This window comes from Xiphophorus hellerii, chromosome 12, assembly GCF_003331165.1.
Source record: "Xiphophorus hellerii strain 12219 chromosome 12, Xiphophorus_hellerii-4.1, whole genome shotgun sequence".
NCBI classification, from domain to species: Eukaryota; Metazoa; Chordata; class Actinopteri; order Cyprinodontiformes; family Poeciliidae; genus Xiphophorus; species Xiphophorus hellerii.
Genome location: NC_045683.1, coordinates 8,243,245 through 8,268,016, shown reverse-complemented (window position 1 = coordinate 8,268,016; position 24,772 = coordinate 8,243,245). Strand labels below are relative to the sequence as shown.

Sequence of the window (24,772 nt, the reverse complement as noted above, 5' to 3'; positions counted from 1 at the left end):
CTACAATGTTTTTCTGTATCAGTAAATCCTTTGCTGCATAATCTTATAGCCAGATACTGTTGAATATCGTTTTACGAGCGAGTCATAATTTATTGGTGTTAAAGTGCTTCACAGATCAGAGTGTGGTTCTGTTGGTAGAGGCTACAGTCCATAATGTTGGTATCTTTGGTTTGATTAACAGTGTTGGATGATTTGCTGCATTTCTTCTCTTTGTGTCCTCCCCCTTTTTTTATTTTAAATTAAGCAACAAAAACTTGTTGAAGATTCAAATCAACAATTTCAAAATTTTTCAAACATTTTAAAAGGACGTCACGAAATGCCTTAAAATACACAAACAAAATTAAAACACCAATGTTCTGCAAAAAGAGAAAAACAATAATCTTAACTTCAAATTATTCCATCAATTCTATATCATTTAATATCATCTTGCGGATTATTTTCTTTTATTTTTTTAGCTTTTGTGTGGGGACATTTGAACATTTTCAGACTGAGCATGAATTTATCTAATTATTAAATTGTGTGATCAGCTGAATCCCTGCCTGGTTGTCTTTGATTCATTTAGGATGGACGATGCTGAGGCGTGCTTCATCCTGAGCAGCAGGAATGAAGTCGACCGAACTGCTGCTGTAAGTAAAGTAACGAGGCTGCTAATATAAAATCTCTGATGTATGGACAGCTTAAAGGATCCTGAATTAATAGAGAGAAAGTTGAGACTCTGTAAAATTCTTGAAAATTGTTGTGTTGGTAAAGAAAACCGATATTTCTCCTGCTGCAGGATCACCAGACTATTTTGAGGGCTTGGGCTGCGAAGGACTTCGCTCCAAACTGTCCTCTCTACGTCCAAATTCTCAAACCGGAAAATAAGTTTCACGTGAAATTTGCAGGTAAATTGAAAACATATACATATCTTCATGATTACAAAATGTACAGTATATACACTTTTCAGATCTGGAAATGATTGTAAATGATATCTTTTCAACAGATCATGTTGTATGTGAAGAGGAGTTCAAGTACGCCATGTTGGCTCTCAACTGCGTGTGTCCAGCCACCTCCACCTTAGTGACTCTGTTGGTTCACACCTCCAGAGGACAGTGAGTAAACACTACTGTTATTGTGAAATTTTAAACAATCTTCACCTTTTTTTTGTAGAGTTACTTTATAATTGTTCAACTTCAATTCAAAAATGTAAAAATAAGTTCAAAACATTGGCACCTAGCTAATAAAATCTACTTTTACATCACATAAATGACTCATTTAAATGTCTATTTGTAATCTATAGGGTTAAACAAAGAAAACAAACATGTAGCATCTTGATTTACTGATCTATAGAGGAGCTATCCTGTAGATGTTTTCTCTGAGACAAAGCCAAGCAAATATTTGTTTACTGAACATGACTAACTCCTCAAAAGAGAGCATTTCTTACAGAATTATTCAGTGTTTTACTTTGAATATTGATGTTTGTATTTATGATTCTATCATGTTTAAGTAGGCAAAGAAAGTCGCTGCAATGCAACTAAAATGTCATTTTGTTTAAACACTCAGAGATTTGGTTTTGCCATTTTTGTTGGATCTCAGCTTAGATTGAGAAAGATGAAGGAGGTGCTGCAGCAGTGAACCAGATGAGAGAAGAAAAATAACATTTCTGTGTTATTTCTGTTCTAGATCTCTAAGATAAATTAGTTTGGCTCACAGATGTGGTATCAATACTTAAATCTCCTGTGTGGCAGGAAGAACAGTGTCAGTGATAGCAGACTTAAAAGCAGAAAAACTGAAATTTTTCTAAACCAAATTTGAATTATTCTCTAATCCTGAAGAAAAAAAGCTTTGTCCAACATAGAAATTGTCTTTTGATGCATGAGGAGAAATACACCCTAACTTTTGCTTCCATGGAGTTCACCCCCATTTTCTGCATAGAGGATCTTTGCAGCAAAAGTGCTTTTCTGTGTTGGAGATAAGCAGCCATCATTACTGCTGAAAGGGTGTCGGTTCCTGGAAACCAATCTGTTCTGTGATCAATGTGAGGGATTTCCAGGTTCTGCTCCTAAACGATAAATGTCCTCTTCCATAGATGCAGTTGTTTTCTGTCATGCTGTTGCATTTTATTTGCAACAATATAATTATCATTTCAGTAGCTATATTTATTTAAGCAACCACTTGCTGCCAGTTTTTAAGTCGGTTCTTGTAATAATTTGGTGTTTGGCCTGAGCGTTATGTTTCTCCCAAGGTTTCACAGCTGGGATTACTACCGAGTCCAAACAATCAATAGCAATCAAAGGCCGAGCTTGAAAAACAAATGAGAGACTTCATGCTGGCCACGTTCTTTTCTTGTACTTACATTCTGGTCATTATTCACTTGAGCAGATTTAACTTTACTTGACAGTTTAATCAAAAATAAATTCAGTGGAAGCGTCTTTTTAGCTGCACAGACTCCAGACTGACTGATGCTCTGCCAGCACAGCAGAAACCGTGTCACTGAGCATCACCTGTTTCTACTTTTAGCCTGTAAATCTGCCCGTCTATTTGATCAGCTTCTCTCGCCAAATTAAAAGCACGGCACATCTGTGTCTATTATGGAAACTCACACTGGCTTCTGCCTGTGAAGGTGACAAAAACTCAAAGTCAGTATCTCAGTCACAGGTGTTAATTTAAACGCTGTCAAAACAATTGAAAGTTATAGCATATGTGTCCAGCTTACTTTCATGTGTTTGTTATTGTGACTAGACCTGAGGAGGACGATGAGGACTGAGCAGGAAGGGATTACATTTTTTAAATTGTAAATATTTTCCAACCAAATTTAAATAAGAGCTTAAAGATGTTATGGTTCTATTATGTAGTTTAAGCATAAATTACTATTCTCATTCACAAGTCTACACAGCTGTGCTATAAACCTGTCAGAAACGGTGTGATGAAGGTGGTGAGGCAAACGCTGTAGACCCAGGTTGAGATGATTGATGGTAGTTTTAATGATAAATAAAGTCAACACAGTCCAAAACTAGTCCAAAAACACAGGCAGCACGACTGAGCGGAAGCCAGGGCTCAACGCCGGTAGCAACTGATTTACAAATGGACACACGAAGGACTGAGCGCACATTAGACAAGGACCCGACAAAGACACAGACACACAGGTGACACTAAATACACAGGGGGGTAATCAGGGAATGAGAAACACCTGGGAGTAATCAAAGGGAGGACCGGACAACACGAAGACTCAGGGACACAGAAAACTCTAAATAAATACACAGAAAAACACAGAACATGACAAAACCTGGGCTGCTAATAATTTATCTGAACTATTCACACAATGTCACATTTTTTATTAGTAAGAATGATGTGTACAAGTTGAATTATATGTTGTATTATCTCTGCTTTCTCTGACGTATACATACAGTGACCAACATATTTTAAAGTAGTGATTTTAATTAGTTTGATGCCATTTGAAGACTCTAATTGTGAAAGATCCCATAAATGAATGCATAATCCTTGGATCCAACTCTAGCAGTTCAGTAAATTAAACACAGCATTCCAGTCTGCAGAACATAAACATTCAGCTAAATGTTGACGTACTCTTCATTTGCCGGCAGGGTTCTGGTCGTCGCTGGACTTCTCGTTCCCTCTGCACTTACTGAAGACAAAACATCCTGAATAAGCTTTTCTGCTGCAGTTGTAAAGTCCAAAGTAAAACTATTTTTAACAGTCGGTGCTCTTTGGTGGTTGAAATATCCCTGCCCTACTCTCACTGCCTGCAGCAACGAGTCCGAGTCTGAAACAATTAATTGATAATCAAAAAATTTTGTTTGTTTTTTAAAGCTCACTATTGAAAATGTAGTTTTAATTAATTTTTTTTAATTAATTCACTAACTATACAACTATGCTACTATGTCAGTAATCATTAAAAAAAAAGGCCCAATTTGATCTCTGCTACAAAAAAGTTGAACGTAATGAAGGAAAACAGAACTTGTGATCAAGAGTATTGAAACGTCAATGCATAACGTGAAGCCCAGCAGATTAAGTTTTCATATTTTACTATACCCAACCTGCCAGAATCCCCACTTGAATCTGATTAAAATTGAATTTAATTCTTTTTTTGTAATAATCCTGAGAAAAAAAAACAAGGACAATGTGACGTTGTTGACCTTATAGAGTGTAAATTGCGTCTATAGTCATCTATAACAGGATGATATGAATTGTTGCTATAAATAAAACAGTAAATAATAAAGCGCTCTTTTCCCAGGGAGGGGCAGACATCCCCGGAGCAGTGGCAGAGGACTTATGGCCGCTGCTCTGGGAACGAAGTGTACCACATCCATTTAGCTGACAGCAAGTTTTTTGGGGAGTATGATGGAAAGAGCTTCACCTACGCCTCCTTTCACGCCCATAAGAAGTCAGTGAATTCTTCTTTGCCAAATTTTGGATTAATTAGTGGCAAATATGACACAGAATAACTTATATCTGAGGTCCGTTTTGAATTTCCCTGCAGGTATGGTGTGTGTTTGATCGGGGTGAAGAGGGAGGACAACAAGAGCATCCTCCTGAATCCCGGACCGCGTCACATCATGGCTGCTACCGACACCTGCTACTACATCAACATCACCAAGGAGGAGAACTCGGCCTTCATCTTCAAACAGGAGGAAAAACATGGGAAGGGTCTCCCCGTCACCGGGCTCTACGACGCCCCCTCCAGGCTGCCTGTGCACAGCATCATAGCCAGCATGGGTAAGACTGAAATGACATGAAATAATCAGTGGGAGGTTATGTAGGTTGGCGTGAAAGAGAAAATAGATGTTTTATTTTAATCAAAACTGCATTTTGTACATTTCTGAATGGTGGCTGGCTTGTTGATGCTTTTGCATGATTTCTTTACTGACCTGCTTTCCTTTACTTTATCGGCTGACTTTATTGTTATGTGCCTGTTTTTGTTTTTTTGACCTGTGAAAGTTGATCAGGCCACCTCATATGGTAAGTTCATGCATGATGCATCCTTGTTTCTTTTTACACCATAATGTTATTATGTACTTCTTTACAGTTTTAGGGATACCTTACTTAATCTGGATGTGCTGTACAAACATTAATGTACAGCACATCCACTCAATTTGGGCTGCAACTAATGATAATTTTGGTAAATAATTATTATTCTACCTATTAATTAATTGGATTTAAAAAAGGAACATTCTGCAGATTTTTTTATTTTACCACCTGAGTCTTTTTTTGTTCAATATTAGAAGTACATTAAAAGATTTTTGAATAACATTTTATTACCTAAAGTGCAGCAACATAGTTCTCCTTTATGCTTGATCTTTTGTAGCAAATGATGCACCTGCAGATAAATAAATCCTTTTAACAACATGTGATGTTTTTGCTTGACTTATCAACACAATGTAGGACTAATCTGTTGATTAATTTTTCAATTAACCGGTTAATAATTGAATTAAAAAAGGTGCACATTTAATGCAATTTAATGTAAATACATATTGTTTGTACAGTTTTGGCTTATTTACTTCTCTCGGAATGGCCTTTGTTTGGTTCTTTATACCCCAGCTAACTAATTGATTGACTATTTGACAAATTAATTGATTTCTAAATAATAGTTATTTTAATAATCAATCAATCCAATTAATCGTTTCAGTCCTGAACTCAACAGACGCATTATGGAGTTTTCATGCATCATACTATGAGCAGTTATATGATGTATGTCAAGAAAGTATTTTCTATATTTATAGATAAACTTCTGTGACTGCAGTTTGCATGCTACTCTGTGTACACAAAGCATTTTTCTGAAAAGCAAGACATTTTCTCCTCAAGACGAAACAGGAAGTTCTGCTGAGTAGATAAAAAAAAGTGTCAGAAATGTACAAATGGAGATCATTTTTTATGTGCAAAGAGCTGTAAAACTGTTGTGCATCATCTAATTTCTGCTTCACTTATGAAATAATCTAATTTAGTTGACGCCGCCCGTGTAATTTTTAGGGACTGTAGCGATAGATCTCCAGCACCCCGATCCTCCGGAGGAAAGTGGAAAACTGACCCTTCCCACCGAGAACGGAGCTGGAAGTCGAAGGCCAAGCATCGCACCCGTCTTGGAAATTGCTGACTCCTCTGCCATCTTGCCCTGCGACCTCCTCAGTGACCAATCGGAGGACGAGACCAACCAATCAGATGAGGAGGGCTCTGTGGGGTTGGAGTGAGTAGCGTGGATGTGTTTCAGTGCATGAAGAAACACCAAGCGCGGGAGATTTCTGGAGTTTGGGGTGTTTAGTGAGGCAGCTGCGTCCTGCGTATTGAAATTGATTGATCTCACCTTTCTTCCTCTCCGTCATCCCTCATTGGCTGTAGAAGGAGAGATAGATGAGGTTTCAGCAGGCGTGTAATCGGTGTGTCATGATGCTGGAAAACGCAGTGACTAATATCATGACAGGAAGGTCAGCTTTTTTCTTCTAGTGATGCTGATGATACTCGGATCCTTTTTGCCAATGTCCCTGACGTAGTCGACATCACAGCATCTCAAGAAAATCTTTAGTAATCTTTCTGATGACAGAAATGTGATAAATAGGGACTCGGATGCAGTGAGGAATCAGTCACTAATCCCAAACAGCAACTGTTTGACTGACCCCAACATTAGCAGGTCTCTTAAAGTTGCTCATAACATAACATGGTCATCTGAGCCTCTGTTACTGCCGAGGCGCAGCGCTAGTGTTGAAACAAGTTAAGAAGAAAGTGCAGAGTGAAATTCAAGGTCCCACAGTGCCATCATGTGGCAATTAATTGGCAACTGCATCTACATTAAAGCTGGAAAGTCAAACTGGCAACTTAACAAGATACAACTGATTGGGGTAATGCATCACAAATTAAATGAAATAAATCCACTTAAATGCAAATCAAAACAAGTCAAGCTGTTTTACTTTAACAGGCATTTCACGCTGCAAGTCATCAGTGAATTGATTAAAGCTGCAGCAGAATCTGATAAAAGGCTGGGACCATGAAACTTTCTTCTGAAAACAGTTATTTATGGTGAGAGATTTATTTTATTTTGAAACCAGATACCGGATGTCAAAAAATATATATAGATATATATATATATTCTTTGCACAACTTGAGGACATATTTCTAACTCTCAATCTTGAACAATTTTTGTCACATTTCAACCACAAACCTCAGTGTAATTTATCGGGATACATGGCTTGCGAATTATTTTTACAAATAAAAATCTGAAGGTTAATTTTGTTTTCAGCTTACTTTACTCTGATCTCCTTGAATAAATCCTGTGTCATCTCGGATAGCCCACATCTTTGCTTCATGTCTTCCTCCCTTCTCTCTCTGCCCATTTCCTGTCCTAATGCTGTCAAAAAAAACATCAAAAAATGTGGTGAAGGTTAACTTTCCAGCAGGACAACAACTCTGAACAAAGAATGCTTTCTCTTGTCACTTAACAACTAAGTCCTATTTCTGTCACATAAAATTTGTTGTTTATTTCACAAAATATGCAATAGATTGATAAAGATTCTTTACAAGGCTTTGTATTTACGTTGTATTTTAGCACAGGTTTCAATCACCTCTAAATTTCTTTGTTTCCTGTCCATTAGCTTTGTGAAGGGCTACCCTCCAAACTCCCCCTACATCGGCAGCTCGCCAACTCTGTGCCACCTGCTGCCACAGAAAGCTCCGTTCTGCTGCCTTCGCCTCGATAAGGTGAAGCTGAAATGGCAGCGTAACATTTCCCTACATCCTTTCTCTTTCTTTCTTCCTCTTACTCATTACAGAGACAATAAGTAAGGTGATTTCTCTGCTAAAAACCTGACGACTTCCTGCTGAACTCTGTCTCCACCCAGGGCTGCACACATAACAGCTTTGAGGATGCTAAGGCCTACGGCTTCAAAAATAAGCTGATTATAGTGTCTGCAGAGACGGCAGGAAATGGGCTCTATAACTTCATAGTTCCCCTGCGAGCTTATTATCGGCCCAGAAAGGAGCTCAACCCAATAGTGCTGCTACTGGACTATCCGTAAGACTCCTCAACTTCTGTTCCAGCTTCATGTGTGACTGTTTCACTCGTACAAAGATGCAGAACCAGTGGACATGCTGTAATGGCATTAGGAACTAATGACTACACCTAATGACTTGTTAGTTTGCAGCCATTTCAAAACAAGCTTGAATAGCATCTGTACATCCCTTACTTTGTTTATGCAAGCATCCATTAATTTTTTGGATTACTTTTTTTTCTGTTTAAATTTCCAATCACTTTTGCCACAAAGTGAAAAAGAAAATCGCACAAATGTGGAGCCAGGAAATGTCTTTTTCTCGATGAATTTCCATTAGCAGCTCATTTTTTAGTGAGTCCTCCCACTGCTTTGCTCAATTAAATACTGATTCCACTTCTGTTTCGAGGGAAATTCTAGCAAATATTCCCATTCCTCATCAGCACGCAAATTTCAGGAAATCATTCAAATTGTCTCATAATCTGTCAGTGAGGTTTTGTTCCATAATTCCTGTTTCCTGCAGACCAGACAACCACTTCTTAGAGGCCATTTGCTGCTTTCCAATGGTTTACTTCATGCCTGGAACTATTGATAAGTAAGTGATCTGAAGTATGACATGATGATTATTTGTTTTATTTGAAACAGAAAAGCAGTAATACCAGAATTCCTAAATACTTGTTTCTTAAATGCATCAGTTTGGACAACCTGCTCCAGTGTGGAATAATCTATGCTGATAACTTGGTGGTTGTGGACAAGGAGAGCACCATGAGTGCTGAGGAAGACTACATGGCAGATGCCAAGACTATTGTCAATGTCCAGACAATGTTCAGGTAACAAATGGAGAGGCTCATTGTTTACAAATATTAACTCCGAAGCCTAATGCTTTAGCTCTAGTGAAAACCGGATTCACTTAATGGATTCTGTCTCTTTTCACTACTTCAGATATCAGAATGAGTTCATTTAAAACTTCAACTTAGCTGTGAAAGTACTCTTTTATGTAGTAAAAGAATTAAAAACACCCGTGGTTGTTCTGAATGGGCGTCTTCTGAGTACAAAGCTTTTATTTCAGTGAAAAAAGAGCCCTTCATCTTTCCTCTTCCTCCTCCTCACTCAGATTGTTCCCCAGTCTCAGCATCATCACAGAGCTCACGCATCCGTCCAACATGAGGTTCATGCAGTTCAGAGCCAAGGACTGCTACTCACTCGCTCTGTCCAAACTGGAGAAGGTTGGTGTTTCTAGACAGATCTTTAACTTAGAACATCAATTTTCTGTTTGACAGACAAAAATCTATTTTGCAGCTACTTGGTGAGCAAATATATGACTTTATGGCACCATTACTTTTTTTTTTCTTCTTTTTTTTTGCATTGGTAGACCGTGCGTACCCGTATGTCTTGACTAGTTTGCCTGTCAGAAAACGTAATAGTTTAAGTATTTTTCCATCAGTCAGTAATGTCTGTTTTTAACAAAAACTTGTTCTATAAAATATTATTGTTAAATGAATAACACCTTTTGAAGAAAACAAAAATAATATATTTTAACATAAAAGTTACACTGGACAAAGATAAAACTAATTCACCTGGTGAAGCTTTGGTGAGTTATGTGTAGACCGTGTAAAAATTAGTTATTATACATTCTTGAAACTCAGTTCAATTGAGTTTATTTTAAACTTCTTGTTCAGCTCAAATGTAACCTTATTACATTTTAAAAATGAAACAAGTTCAATTTACATTTGACTAAAAATAATATTTTTGTCCAAATCCAGTTCAAATCACTTCAGTTGATTACAGAACAATCCACACATTTAAATTGAGTTAGATCTAATTACATACTAAAATAACACAATAAAGTCTAGTTAAGAAAGCTGAGCTGTCGTGTCAAAATTATTTTTCCAATAATCCCTCATCGAGAAACAAGAACATGGCGACAGTAGAGAGGAACCACTCCTCTTTAACAGAAATCTGTGTTCAAATTACAAATGTGTGCAAAACTTTGTCAATATTCTGTTAATCTCAAACAACACAATTTTGTAATTGCTGTGTTTCTAGTAAATAAGGAATTAGATATAAATCACATGTGAATAAGTGTATTCACTTGATAAGACACTGAAAAACAAGCCGTGGGAAGGAGACACAGCTGAACAGAGACATTGACTACGGAAACTGTGGGTAAGAAAAACACTTTCTGTGGAGTCATTTCTGTAAAACACAGAGCTGATGACACCAGTAGGTCCCTCAGTGGCTCTACCTTTAAACGAGACACAACTAAACAAAGAAACTTTGGGCTAGATGTGCACAACAGGCCAAAAGTTTGGAAGCTACATTCATTTTCCACAGATGGTTTCATTAGTTTACTTGGACCAAAATAAATTGCTATAAAAAAGGTCACTAATAGAATCTGTGTTTTGTTTATTTTCCAGTTATTTTTGCATGGACTTGGCTTTTATTCATCTAGTTTACTAATAATGGCATAACGTCTGCACGATATGCAACTGTATTTTTTATTTTTGCACTGACTCTGAGCATTCTTGTCAGCAATAAAACTAAGCCTCTTTTCTTTTAACATTCATTCAGCAATGGTCTGGTAACGTCAATTGTGGGAAATCGTGTATATCAATGAACGAAAAGTCTGAATATACAGTAAGTACTTACCACCTTTCTTAAAGACAAAAAGGTAATTGTGAAGAGAAGCTTAGAGTCACTTCCAAAACTGCTTGCAAACTTTTGGCCTTTAGTGTATTCCGTAGAAAACAATATTTGTCCATCCGATAATTTCTTGCCCTGCATCACCAAAAACTTATATTCAGGGTTTTTTTCCTTTATGTAAAGATTCCTTATTCATTTTGTTAATGTTTTTTCAAATATTTCACATAAAACTTAAAAAGTATTTGAACTTATTAAACCTAACAATTTAAGTCTAAAATTGAATCAAAACATTTTTCCCTTCAACACTGCAAACACACAAAATCCTAGAAAGTGTTTTTGTCTAGTTTATACCACGAATGTCTTTGTTTTATCTTATTCCAAGTGTATTAACTCATAAGTAACTTTTCACAAAGATTGAGGAGCTGTTTTTAGTCAATAATACCCCAATATTGATTTTTTAAAAAGTGCTGATTCCACTGGCAGATTTTTGTTCACATATCACCTTTCTAAAAACATTTTGCCAAACGTTTTTGCCTAAATCATCTTCAAAATAATGACTGTTATTAAAAATGGTTATTTTAAGAAGGTGACAATATAACAAGACATTTTTCCCATGTAATAATAAAGAAGCTAGTAGATTTTTATTAACGTTAAAGACTTAATATTATTGACTTAAAACCAACCTAAATCTTGCTGAAAAGTTACCTGTAAGTTAGTTTTAAGATATTTGCAGTAGAAACTTCACAAAAGCACTTGGTAATTGTTTTGTGTTTTTGCAGAGCATGCTGGTGCAAAATAAAATAACAGCTGTTGAATAAACATAAAAATGTTTTCATTTCTACTTGGACATTTTCCCCCTCATTTTTCAGATTGAGCGCGATAAGGGCTCCAACCTGGCCTTCATGTTCCGGCTGCCGTTCGCTGCCGGCCGGGTGTTCAGCATCAGCATGCTCGACACTCTGCTGTACCAGGTGGGAAAGCAGACCTGCAGAGTTGACCTTTATAGAAAAGATTAAAATGATAATAGACCTGAGGCATATACAGATCTGTTGCAGAGCCTAATTTCTCTTGCTGTACCGCCGCTGGTAAATTATCACATGGGGGGGGTTTTTCTTCTCTTTTGACAGTCTTTTGTTAAGGATTACATGATTGCTATCACGCGGCTTCTGCTCGGACTGGACACCACGCCCGGATCGGGCTACCTGTGTGTTGTACGTAACAAAACCTGAGAGTTTCAGTAGATAAAACTTGTGTGAAATGAATCAACTCGATCGCTTTTTTTCTCCGTCCTCAGATGAAAATCACGGAGGAAGATTTGTGGATCAGGACTTACGGCCGACTCTTCCAGAAATTTTGTTCTTCCAGTGCTGAAATTCCCATTGGGATCTACCGCACTGAGTCGCACATGTTCTCTACATCAGAGGCAAGCAAAGTTTAATAAATCGCCTCATTTCAGAACCGGACCAAACCATCAAATCTGGCTTTATTTTCCATCTTATTTTTAAATCAGAGAGTTTTATTTAAATAGCTCCCCAGAAGGAGTCTTAACTTTGGGATATCTTTATTCTTTCTCACTGATTCTTTCTATTTGCATTATGTTTCCTGTTACTTTTACTTTGCTCCACTTTAAATGGATTTTCTTACCTTGTTTGCTTCATTAGTTGTTGTATTAGACGAATGTTGCAAGCTGGCAGCAACTAATACAAAACAGAAGAAGAAAATTAACTTTTTGCCTGGTTAACTCTATTTATTTTGTTTATTTTGTCTTTATTTGATGGTGATTAATTATTTCATTTAATTTCAAACTAATAAATTGGTTTCAGGTCATTTTACCCTTTTACTAATTCAGATGTTGAAAGTTTGTACACCCCTCCTGCAATGCCGCAAGACATAATAGTAATGGACAGATTTAATTTCAGTATTTTTCCACCTTTAGTTTTACACATCCTGTATATCTTTAAAAATTTTCCTCTATAAATTTGTTTTTCAATTATATATCATATTGAGAATGTAAAATAGTTTTCATTTGGTACCTACAATTTCACATATTGTCTATTCCTGCTTCTATTTTGTTCCCATAAGTAAATAATTGCAAATAAGTTCATTTCTTTTCATACTTAAATATTTAAAAACATTGTTGAAATGAATGGTGTAATTTAATTTGATTGTGTAACATTTCATATAAACTTTATAGCCTATTATAAAGTATGACAGGTTATGACCTCCAATCAAACCAAATTAACTATAAGTGGAGTTTTTTTCTTTTTTCTCAAAGTCATAAGTCATATCTCTTTACATTAGCCTATGTATACAATTTAGAAAATTACTTTAAATCATTTTTGTTGCCAAAGTGTGTATGAATTCACCCCCTAGTGGGTTACGGTTCCCTGAAAAATTTGGGTACAAAATGACCAAAACAATTTAAATATAAATGAGTGAAGGGGTGAAAAGACCAGCAGCCAATATAATTGCTAACTTGAATTTGAATTAAATAAATATTAACATTTCTATTGTTAATTTCTTACTGTGTAAGTGAATTTTGAAATGGTAAATATACAATATTTACTATTTAACAAGCCAATTTTTAAGCTTCACTGATTTCCTTTGCTTTGAATGCTTCATCTTTCATTGCATCTTTCTTTGTTTGGATGTCTCCTTGGCCTTCTTTTTCAGAGGAAGGACAGTAATGCGCAGGTAAGTCTCTGTTTTGATAATCTACCGGGTTAGCAGAAGTAAGACAGAGAGAAAGATGTGTATCAGAGGCAAATGTTTGTTGCTTTCAAAGTTTCATAGAAAGGTGTTTCCTCTTCACCCTGCTGCTGTAGTCTCAAGTGTCCATCAACGCCGGACATGGGGAGGAGCATCAGGGCCGCGCAGGGTCCTGGAAAGAGAAGACAGCCCACAGAAACTCCACCACGAGTGACCAATCAGAGCATCCGCTGCTGAGGAAGAAGAGCATGCAGTGGGCTCGGCGGCTGAGCAGGAAGAACGCCAAACCAGCGAGCAGAGCGGAGCGCATTTCGCAGCAGAGACTCAACCTGTACCGGCGCTCTGAGAGGCAGGAGCTGTCAGAGCTGGTCAAGAACCGGATGAAGCATCTGGGCCTCCCGACTGTGGGATACGGTGAGCGCGACTGTTTAAGGAATGCAAACTTCCAACAATATTTATTGTGTGAAATACTTGAATACAGTTGTTGACAATTATTTGTGTTTATCTTTCTTCCATCCAATTGCGATGATCATTTCCTCTCAAAAATTATTAATGCAACTGCGAATGTTTGCTGCAGATTGGAGGGGTAGTTCAATAAATGATTTGAATTTTGGAGGCAGATGTAATGTAGTTGGTTGAATTTATACTCAGTGAGCAAACTTTACACAGATTGAGTGACACATTTAGTGTCTCAGTTGTGCATCTACTGATGCACAACTGAGACACTATTTAAAATGCAGAATCGACTTTAAAGGTCATTCCAGAGAAAGCTAAACATCAGATTTGCGTTTTGCATTTTTTAATCGTCCAGCCCACTTTTCTATACATGATTAACTTGACTAGTCCACAATCTCAACTTTTACCTTATCTTTCGTCGAACGCCACAGTGTGGTTTGTTCCCACCAAACTGATTCCAGTGCTAACATGAGGCTAAAACACTTTTACCGCTCTCACACTATGGACTATCAGATTCTGTGGCCTAGGAAGACACAACTCCATAGTAAACAAATGCTCCAACACTAATGTTGCACCAATGACCCAGCAGCATTACTTAGTCTCACACTACGCTGTGCTGTCTCAATTGATATAGATTCACTCACATCAGCATGTCGGATGCTTGAAACTAACAGTAAAACACACTTTCTATTAGTCATTGGACCACTTGTTGGTGAAAACAACAATAAAATTATAAATAATTTTAAAATATGACATATAAATAGATTGCTAAACTGTCTTCCTGCATTACAATCATCCATAAAAATTCAGAACTTGAACTGGAAGAGATGTCTGCTGTGATGAAAGGTGGTAAAACCAGATAAGATCACATTCAAGCACCATTCTTGTTTGGCACTGGATTTGTTTTGGTGGAAGAACTATAAAGAGGGTTTTTACAAGACTTGATGTTGACAGAGACCTGTTCTCTGCAAAATTAACTCACTTTAAGTGATTTCACTTAATTTATAGAGGAATAGTGTTAGTCTCTCACTTTTTTGGCTCATATGGTTTGTAAATTTTCTTTTTTGATGAAAAATGTGACAAAAAGCCTTGAGAGGATCCGTCTGAAACCAGGTATCAGTATTGTTTGAATAAAAAAGTATTGTTTACTTCCATCAAAACACCTATTATACGGTAATAGTATTACTTAAACTTATAAAAGTTAGAAGAGTCTACAAGGTCTCAATGAATGCTTTGCCCACTGAGGCTCAACTCAACCAGTTAAATTATTCTGTTGTGGGATCAGCTGTGTTTAAAACTCCAATCTGTGCTACAGCTATTTTACCTCATCCCATTTCTCTCCATGGTGGATTTCATTAATTTCACTCAGTACCATGATCCTTCAGAAAATCCCATCTCCCTGGTAACCCTCATTAACATCCATGCAGCCATAATTCACACACATGCGATCACACAAACAAGTGAACATGAGCAGATACTGCATGATGATTCAGGAGCATTAAACTTTGAATGAGTTGCATTTTGCCTGCATCCTCCTTCAGTTTCATGCATTTTCTACTTCCTGCTTCATGCTTAAAATCAGAACCACTTTCCAGATGTGTTGCAGCTGTAAGCCTTCGTATTTAATGTGGATATAAGAAGCATACACACCTTTGTAAAATGCAACGTTTTTGTGATTTTAAAAAACTTAAACCCTGATAAATCATTTCAGAAATTTTCAATGCAATGATTTTGTCCATTATCTTCCACTAAATATGGGTTTATTTTCTACAATCAACTCTTTTGTTTAGTTTACTTTCAAAATTGTCCCAGAAGTCGTTTAAAAAAACAATGACATTGTTTTTTGAGACCATTTTCAACTAACATAATGTTGATGGCATAATAATGTAAGAACACATTCTCAAAGAGCATTGACTTTAAATTCTAATAATCATTTAACACTGGAACTGGAAGATAACTTAAATATCCAAAATAAATAAACAACAAATAAAATAAATTACAGCGTTTCTGTAAACAAAATTGTTCTTCAAATAAAGAGCTGGTTGAGACCAAAGCACCAGACTGAAGACTTTTATCAGTTTCCTGAAGAGAAAAGAGAAAAACGATAAGTCATGCAAATGGAAATAATTGAGTTTGTTTTAATTTATCATGCAATTATCTGATTTATTGATTATTGTGACAGGCCCAGACAGGAGTCTTTTACACTGTGCTAGAAGTCTAAAAGAAAATGGAGAGAGTACAGTCCCCTGTGGTGCTCCACAGATTTTATGTTGGATTTCATTTCAAAAGTCAAGTTCCTTTTTGTGAAGCTATTGGATGTTTAATATGGATGTACACATAATGTCTCCATCTTCAGTTTTTACCTGAAGACAGTTGAAGAAAAGTAACCCCATATCATAATGCTGCTGCCACCCCCATATTTAACTGTGGGTTTGGTGCTTATTTCATTTTGAACCAAATTTCACCATCATAGCACATCATTTCTAATGTTTTTTGGAGATTTCAGACAACTCTTAATGATTTGTTTGGGGGAAACATATATGTGGGGAATACTGATACATATTTGATCAGTTTTCATCTGGTCTTTTTTACCACTTATCGTGAATAATCCAGTTTTAGTAAGATTATTGTTGATAAACTGTAGCTTCAGCTAAATAATTCAAATCTCACTATAAAAGCTCAACTTCTTTATTGCAGACTGACAGTTGTTTCACCAAATAAGTAATCTGAGTTTATTCCAGCTTTTCTATTTCTCTCCTCTAAACGTTTTGTTTGTTTTTCAGTTTTTCTGTCACAATAGAGTTGGAAAACATCCTAAATTATTTACCTTGGCTGCTAAAATCACAAAAACTGGGCATTGTACCAGGGATGTTTAAGCCTTTGCCGCAGGATATTTAAAAAGTAAATCATCTGGAGGTGTTTCCATACACACAGCAATGCATGAGCTCTTTGCTTTGCTCTCACGTGTCACCAAAAAAAAAAAGTTTCAAAAGCTTTCACTGCCTGCCTGATCTTTTTTTTATTTCTTCTTCTTTTTTTGTTTTTTCCCCTTCTTTCTCTGACTCCTCTGTCTCCCCTCTCTTGGCTTGTAGAGGATGTTTCTAATCTCACTGCGAGTGATGTCATGAATCGAGTAAATCTAGGATATTTGCAAGGTAATTTATGTCATTCATTACCCATTTTTTACAAAGTGAGTGCTTATGTCCAAGGTGGAGAAAGGAATTTGTCCTTTCGCCAGCATCCGGTAAAAGCCAGTGCTTTGAATTATTAAAGAGATTATCAAATAGTTTTGTATTATTACATATCTAATTACGTTAATGACAAAAAGAAATGAGGACGTTGACGTTAACAGTGAATACCGTTGCTTAGAGTTGCAGGATATCTCAGAGCAGCCGTATACAGAGGGGACAAGGCCGTCAGGTTAGCTGGTTGATCACAATACTGCAACTTCACTGCATGAGTGTGTGTGCGTGGGGGTGGGGGTGTTTCTCTGTGTGTGTGTGTTTCCTGCCAGAATGAGTGTTAGATCAGCAGCCAACCTCTCACTCTCCTGTCTCTCTCTCTCTCTCTGTCTATCTGGTCTTTGCTGCATTGTGTTCCTGTGAGGTGACGTCCCAAATGGCTAGAGTCCTGCAGGGCATCAGAGTTTGGCTTAAAGAGTGGAGTGGAGTGCATTATGTCTGTGGATGGAAGGTTAGACTCAGAAACCAAATTTCTTCTAAACTTAGAGGAGGAAACGACGTCCTGCTCTGCTCCGTAGCGTCCTGTTATCTCTAGCCTGTTTCTTTCTGAACATCAGTGAATCTCAGAGTGAATTATAGCTCTATCTATACCATGCTCATTAAATCAGTTCTGTAAGCTGGTGCTGCAGAGCATTTCACTGAAATGTTAAATCTGCTGTAGGAAAATCACAGAACATAACTGAAAACACTTCATGAACACAAAATCTTATTACGGTTTAGTTTCTAGTGCAAATATCTTATTGCACTTGAAATCAGACAAAACTAACTTACGCGTAACTTTTCAGCAAGATATAGGAGATTGTTTTAAATAAATAATTCCTCAATATTGATGAAAAAAAACTAGTTTCACTGGCTGATTATTTCACTTTTAACATCTGAAGGATTATTGACATGATTATAAGTGATAATCTGCCAGTGGAACTACAACTTTTTATCAATATTCGGGAAATATTGATTTAAAACAAGCTCTTATTTTTTACTGAAAAGTTACTTGTTAGTTTTGTTTGATTTAAAGTCCACTAAGATACTAAACCAAAATTACTTGGTATTTGTTTTTACTCGTATTTGAAATTCATCAAATTGATTTAGCAAGAGACAAGTTTTTAAGTTCTGGTAGCTCATTAATCTTTAATAGTGAAGTATTATAACTTCAAACTGTAATTTAAACAATTTTTTCACATTAGGTGAGATAATTGCTCTGAGGTACACATTTCTGTATTTTCACTCACGTTGTCAAGTTAGAATAACTACTTAGTTTAAGTTAGATAAAGTAACTAACTCACACATGATAGAAAACATGCTATTAACAAAAAGTTAACACAACTTACTATTGGATGTTTATCTTTCACAAACCCACACATTTAAGTCTAAAACGTTCTTTGATTTAAAGAGTAGAAGTTAGTAGACACAACTGAATGTGTCTCAAATGTTTTACAGTGTAGTATTCATCATTGTTGGATCAATAAATATTGGCAAACTGTCAGTAAAAAGCCGCTGGCCATGGTATATAACCCTTATCTAATCCTCTGAGGATTGTGTTGTTAGGTGTGGAATAGAAGAGAAACTAACAAAAACACAAAATCTTTCCAAATATTTTTGTTTTAGTTTCTAGAGGAAATGTTTGACACATGGAATAAGACAAAACTAACTTTTCAGCAAGAAATATGAGCTTGTTTTACATTAGTAATTTCTTAATATTTATGAAAAATTACTAGCTCAACTGGCAGATAATTTCACTTAAAATATGAGGAAAAATATCTTGTAAATGAAATAATCTGCTAGAGGAACAATGACTTTTCATCACTATTAACAAACTATACTGTGGATAAAACAGTCCTGAGTTCGACTCCCGTCCTCGGTTCCTTTCCTCCTTTCCCTCCACCTCTTCCTGTCCGATTACTGTCAAATAAAGGCCACTATTTTAAAAAATATTTTAAAAATACAGCATTTGAATAAAATTAAAGTGCTGTGTACTTTTTGCAACAGTAAATTATCCTTCCACTGAAGCACAGCCAGTTTATAGTTAACATTTCTAAATTACATTTTAACCAAATGACTTCTTTCATAATACTCAAGCCTTTCTGAATATCGTCACTTTCCTAAAATAATGGCTTAAGTTATTTTGTCAAAAAATAAAAAAAGAAATTCCTTTTGGCGAAAAATTACTTGGGGACTATTTTAGGAAAGTGGCGATGTGAAAACTGAGACAATAAAACATTTTCTTAAACATTTTCTTTTTAATTTTCATCTTCACATTCAAGTTGAGCACAGTGATTAATCGTAGAATGTGATTAATCTGATTATATTTTTTAATCGATTGACAGCAAGCTCTTATATCTTTCGGAAAAGTTACTTGTACGTTTTTTTTTAATCTCATTTCAAGTCTTCTGAGATATTTGCATAAGAAACTCAACCCAAAATTCTTGGTAAGATTTAGGTTTTTTTTGCAGCGTGAACAAACGTTACGGTCAGTGGGTGGATCAAACCTGACCTCTTCCACTCTCACACTCCCGATGTGTTCTGCTTCACTCTCAGTCTGGTTTGAGTCGTTCTGCGTTTGGTCCGGTCTGACGGATGCTGGAGCATGTCCTCTGTGTCTGTGGGCTTGTCACCTGTCACCTCCGGGGCTTCAGCGGGGGAAGCTGAGTGTGCTGTCCTGTGGCATGGCCCCACCAGCCTGCTGCGCCCGTGTGGAATGCGCAGGACGTGCAGCGAATGCAATGGAGGGGTGGGGATTATATCTGTGGCGGACTCTGTCTGCATGTTGGCACCGTTCTGACGCTGCGCATGGTGGTTCTGTTCGGTTCAGCGGGCAGCATGTGGGCCTCCCCTTGTTTGACAGAGTGGCCTGTCAGTAACGGTTAGCCCTTCTCTCTTTCCCACCCCGCCTGGCTTTGTAAAGGGCCACAAGCAGGTGGGTGATGGAGACACACGCGCCCTCCTTTCCCTTCCTCCGTCCATCACAGAGTCCAGTAGGAACCACAGGCAGAGAGCACAGCACCAGCACACCTAAACACAACACACTGACAGAAACACTGAGACTTTCAATCCCTGATTCCTGATTTAATGAAACCTGTTCATTTTTGCTCAATCTGGATGTATAACTAAAGTTCGCCAAGAATATTAAATGCTTAAAGATGTAGTTGATTTACAAATGTCACATGGTTCCTTTTAAGTAATTTGTACAAAAGAGGATTAGGACCACTGAGAAAAAAATTCCCAGGATTTTTAAATGAAAGTCAAAATTTTGAGGAAAAAGTCAGAATTCTGAAATTAATATCAAAATTAGAAGAAAAAGAGTGAGATTTCTGATGGGAAACAAATTAAATTCTCAAATTAAAGTCAAAATTCTAAGAAAAAAGTTAGAATTCTGAAAAAAGGACCAATTCTGAAATTAAAATCAGAACTCTGAGCAAAAATTGGAATTCTGAGGAAGAAATGAAATATTCTAAAATATACGGCAGAATTCAGAAATTGAAGTTAGAAATGTGAGGGAAAAAAGTTCTGATTTTAAGAAAAAAGTTAAAAAATCTGAAATTAAAGTCAAAATTCTTATATTAAAGCCAGATTTCTTTTTCAGTGGCCCTGATCCCAAATTCAATCAAATTCTTATCAGGCAGAGGTAAACCTACATAAATCTTTGACTTCTTTCTTCTGGTGCTGCTTGTCATCAGTAGATGCAGCTGAATGTTTTCTATATTTACTGACAAGTTCACTTTTAGAAAATCCCAACTCGTCCCTATTAAAACCTTATTAGTATTATTTTAGAACAACTTATCTTTTGCATTTAAATTACATTTTTCAAACTCGAGAGGGCCACATAAGTGTTGTGTTCTTAAATTTCATTTTATTAATCAAATTAAAGCATTTTTTGTATCTGTGCTTCCAGATTACAACAATATGACTTTAAGAAGTACTCATCGAACGAAGACAGCTATTTATTCATATTTTAACCATTTGTTAATGGGTAGTTTTATCAATACTTTCAGCCACAACTGGTCCAAAATGAAAATGAGTTTTTCACCCTGATTTAGATTTAACTCTTCAATTTGGAGTCGATTGGGTGAAATTTAAAATGAACACTGCCACCATCCTGCAGCTTGGAACAACTTCAATCTATTACACATTCATTATTTTATGTGTAAAACATGGTGGAGGCAGTATCATGGTTTGGTTTGATGAGTTATTAAAGGTTCTTATTTAATCTGGTAAAACACATTATGAGTGTGAAACTTCTTCTCCACATTATTCAGATTAAAATCTCTAACTTCAGAAATCTAGGATAGTTTTGCCTCTCAGATTTGTGATTTTTTTTCCTTATAGATATAATTGATCTCTTTTGCTCAGGTTAAATTTGTGGTTGCATAAAAGCTTGATATTCAGATTGAGCTTAAAGAAAGTTGCCTCACCAGAAGCTTTCAAATGTTTAAATGGAAATTTTAAACTGAACTTGTTTAAGCAGAATTGTGACAAATTGTCTCATTTTTTCCACATGATTACTGCTATAAATAACAGACTGATAATACGAAACAAATTAGACTATAGATTTACATAATCATATAAACTTATGGTTCTTATTCATTCATTTCATAGATGTAAGATTTCCCATTTATTCTTTGCAGCACTTATTCTAAAGCATAATGTATATATCATGTAAGTATCATTATTCTCTAAATTCAAATACTGATAATGACTAACGTCTGCTTCTAAACACTAAATAATAAAAGAACACTAATAAAAAAATGCATTCTAGATGTTAAACTCAAATTACTTTGCAGACTTTAACTCTAAGGTTTTTACAGTGTCCGAGTTTAGAGGTCGTGTTTTTTGGCTGATTTGTGGTCTAATGGAGGAGGATGAGGGAGGGCTGCAGAGCGGCTCTCATGGTCTCTCTTGTCTCTTTTTACAGACGAGATGAACGACCACCAGAACACGCTGTCCTACGTTCTCATCAATCCTCCTCCCGACACCATGCTGGAGATCAACGACATCGTGTAAGGACGCCGTTTCCTGTCAGGCAGCTTTGGTTGCATTTCGTCTGGTTTTACCCCCATCCAGGCGTCTGCAGCATCGATCTCAAAAAATTATCAGGATTTCTGCTGGACACAGGGAAATAAAAAATCATAAAAGTAAAACAATGAAACCACAACTTTGTATCAATATTAAGAAATTACTGACTCAAAACTAACAAACTAACAGTGGAAAAGATACTTCTGTGCTTCTCTTTTAGGTAGAGAAGCCCAGAGAAATAAACTATTAGCCATCAGAATATTTTCTACTTGACCTGTTCACTACAAAAACACAAAATCTTGCCAAGCAAGATCTAGTTTCTAGTAGCAAATATCTTGAAATAAGACAAAACTGAGCAAGATATAGAGGCTTACTTTAAGTAAATATTTCCTTAATATTGATATGAAAAATGTATCAGTTCCATTAGTAAATTACTTCATTTGTAAAGGCATAAAAATATCTTGTAATAAGTGAAATAATCTGCGAATGGAACTAGTACTTAAGAAATCACTTACTTAAAATAAGCTCCTATTTCTTGCTAAAAAATTTACTTGCAAGTTAGTTTCATCTTATTTTAAGTGTAATAAGATATTTTCACTAGAAACTACACAAAAATACTAGAGGAGAATTTGTGGTTTTGCAGTGTAATCTTTGAGATATAAACCGAAAAAATAACTTAAAAATCTAATTAGTTTGAACTTGGCTTAAAGAAAATGCAAAAATTTTAATTTTTCATTTTGCATAAGTTAAACATAACTTTTTCATGGGGTTTAGTGGATACATTTTGCTCATCTGAAATTATGTTTAGGTTATTGATTCTGTCTGACATATTGATTAATATGAGGGGCCGTTTAGGACAAAATTTACGTTTTGTCTCTCACACACTACCAAAAACTCTCGCATACTCCAAAAAAGTAGCCACGCACACTCCAAAAAATTACGTTTTGTCTCTCACACACTACCAAAAACTCTCGCATACTCCAAAAAAGTAGCCACGCACACTCCAAAAAATTACGTTTTGTCTCTCACACACTACCAAAAACTCTCGCATACTCCAAAAAAATAGCCTCGCACACTCCAAAAAATTACGTTTTGTCCCTCACACACTACCAAAAACTCACGCATACTCCAAAAAAATAGCCTCGCATACTCAAAAAATTACGTTTTGTCTCTCACACACTACCAAAAACTCTCGCATACTCAAAAAAATTACATTTTGTCTCTCACACACTACCAAAAACTCACGCATACTCAAAAAAATAGCCACGCACACTCAAAAATTACTCACGCACATTCAAAAAATACTCAAATTGCGTATACACACACTACTAAAATGTCACACACACACACACAAACGTTAACTTTCTCGCTCACATACACTACTATCAGCTCGCTCACATACACTGTACTAACAGCTCGCACATTCACAAACGTTAACTTTCTCGCTCACATACACTACTACCAGCTCGCGCACATACACACAAACGTTAACTTTCTCGCACACATACACTGCTAACAGCTCGCACACACACAGACGTTTATCTCTCACATACACAAGACTAAAGTTGAACACACACACAGTACTAAGACTCGTTTTATGTATGTGTGAGAGCGAGACTTTTTATGAATGTGTGAGAGCGACACTCTTTATGAATGTGTGAGAGCGAGAATCTTTTTGAATGTGTGAGAGTTGTCACGGAAGAGGCGGGGCATAATTTTTGGATCAAACTGCGCATGCGTAGATCCTAAACTATAAGTTTCGATTGTTGACTCACTGTATGTTCTATTACTTAGTATATTTGTGCTTTTAAATATATATAGAACGTTTAACTTTCTTGTAGATTAAATGTGCTATAGAAATAAATGAATCTGATTGATTGATTAAAAATAGCAAAATTGCTGTAGTACAATCTGTCCACTGGGAATTTTGCTATTTTTAATCAATCAATCAGATTCATTTATTTCTATAGCACATTTAATCTACAAGAAAGTTAAACGTTCTATATATATTTAAAAGCACAAATATACTAAGTAATAGAACATACAGTGAGTCAACAATCGAAACTTATAGTTTAGGATCTACGCATGCGCAGTTTGATCCAAAAATTATGCCCCGCCTCTTCCGTGACAACTCTCACACATTCAAAAAGATTCTCGCTCTCACACATTCATAAAGAGTGTCGCTCTCACACATTCATAAAAAGTCTCGCTCTCACACATTCATAAAGAGTGTCGCTCTCACACATTCATAAAAAGTCTCGCTCTCACACATACATAAAACGAGTCTTAGTACTGTGTGTGTGTTCAACTTTAGTCTTGTGTATGTGAGAGATAAACGTCTGTGTGTGTGCGAGCTGTTAGCAGTGTATGTGTGCGAGAAAGTTAACGTTTGTGAATGTGCGAGCTGTTAGTAGTGTATGTGTGCGAGAAAGTTAACGTTTGTGTGTATGTGCGCGAGCTGGTAGTAGTGTATGTGAGCGAGAAAGTTAACGTTTGTGAATGTGCGAGCTGTTAGTAGTGTATGTGTGCGAGAAAGTTAACGTTTGTGTGTATGTGAGCGAGCTGATAGTAGTGTATGTGAGCGAGAAAGTTAACGTTTGTGTGTGTGTGTGTGACATTTTAGTAGTGTGTGTATACGCAATTTGAGTATTTTTTGAATGTGCGTGAGTAATTTTTGAGTGTGCGTGGCTATTTTTTTGAGTATGCGTGAGTTTTTGGTAGTGTGTGAGAGACAAAATGTAA

The 24,772-nt window shown here is 36.3% G+C and overlaps 1 protein-coding gene across 21 annotated transcripts in view; it reads left to right on the top strand.

Moving 5' to 3' along the window:
* The window catches only part of kcnt1b (potassium sodium-activated channel subfamily T member 1b), a 94,117-nt gene that overhangs the window by 65,754 nt on the left and 3,591 nt on the right, over positions 1 to 24,772 (top strand). For 7 of the 21 annotated variants that reach the window (XM_032578009.1, XM_032578011.1, XM_032578003.1 and 4 more), the window contains 22 exons: positions 563 to 626; positions 776 to 884; positions 983 to 1,091; positions 4,232 to 4,381; positions 4,478 to 4,713; positions 4,936 to 4,956; positions 5,965 to 6,178; positions 7,578 to 7,683; positions 7,824 to 7,996; positions 8,494 to 8,565; positions 8,666 to 8,800; positions 9,085 to 9,196; positions 10,542 to 10,607; positions 11,483 to 11,584; positions 11,741 to 11,824; positions 11,908 to 12,036; positions 13,287 to 13,307; positions 13,439 to 13,736; positions 16,871 to 16,933; positions 17,148 to 17,198; positions 19,923 to 19,934; positions 21,930 to 22,014. In XM_032578009.1, coding sequence (XP_032433900.1) covers positions 563 to 626; positions 776 to 884; positions 983 to 1,091; positions 4,232 to 4,381; positions 4,478 to 4,713; positions 4,936 to 4,956; positions 5,965 to 6,178; positions 7,578 to 7,683; positions 7,824 to 7,996; positions 8,494 to 8,565; positions 8,666 to 8,800; positions 9,085 to 9,196; positions 10,542 to 10,607; positions 11,483 to 11,584; positions 11,741 to 11,824; positions 11,908 to 12,036; positions 13,287 to 13,307; positions 13,439 to 13,736; positions 16,871 to 16,933; positions 17,148 to 17,198; positions 19,923 to 19,934; positions 21,930 to 22,014 — 2,412 coding nt within the window. Of the gene's footprint in view, positions 1 to 562; positions 627 to 775; positions 885 to 982; positions 1,092 to 4,231; positions 4,382 to 4,477; positions 4,714 to 4,935; positions 4,957 to 5,964; positions 6,179 to 7,577; positions 7,684 to 7,823; positions 7,997 to 8,493; positions 8,566 to 8,665; positions 8,801 to 9,084; positions 9,197 to 10,541; positions 10,608 to 11,482; positions 11,585 to 11,740; positions 11,825 to 11,907; positions 12,037 to 13,286; positions 13,308 to 13,438; positions 13,737 to 13,899; positions 13,992 to 16,870; positions 16,934 to 17,147; positions 17,199 to 19,922; positions 19,935 to 21,929; positions 22,015 to 24,772 lie in introns of those variants that run through there. The other 14 variants (XM_032578018.1, XM_032578024.1, XM_032578022.1 and 11 more) reach the window with 12 other exon arrangements.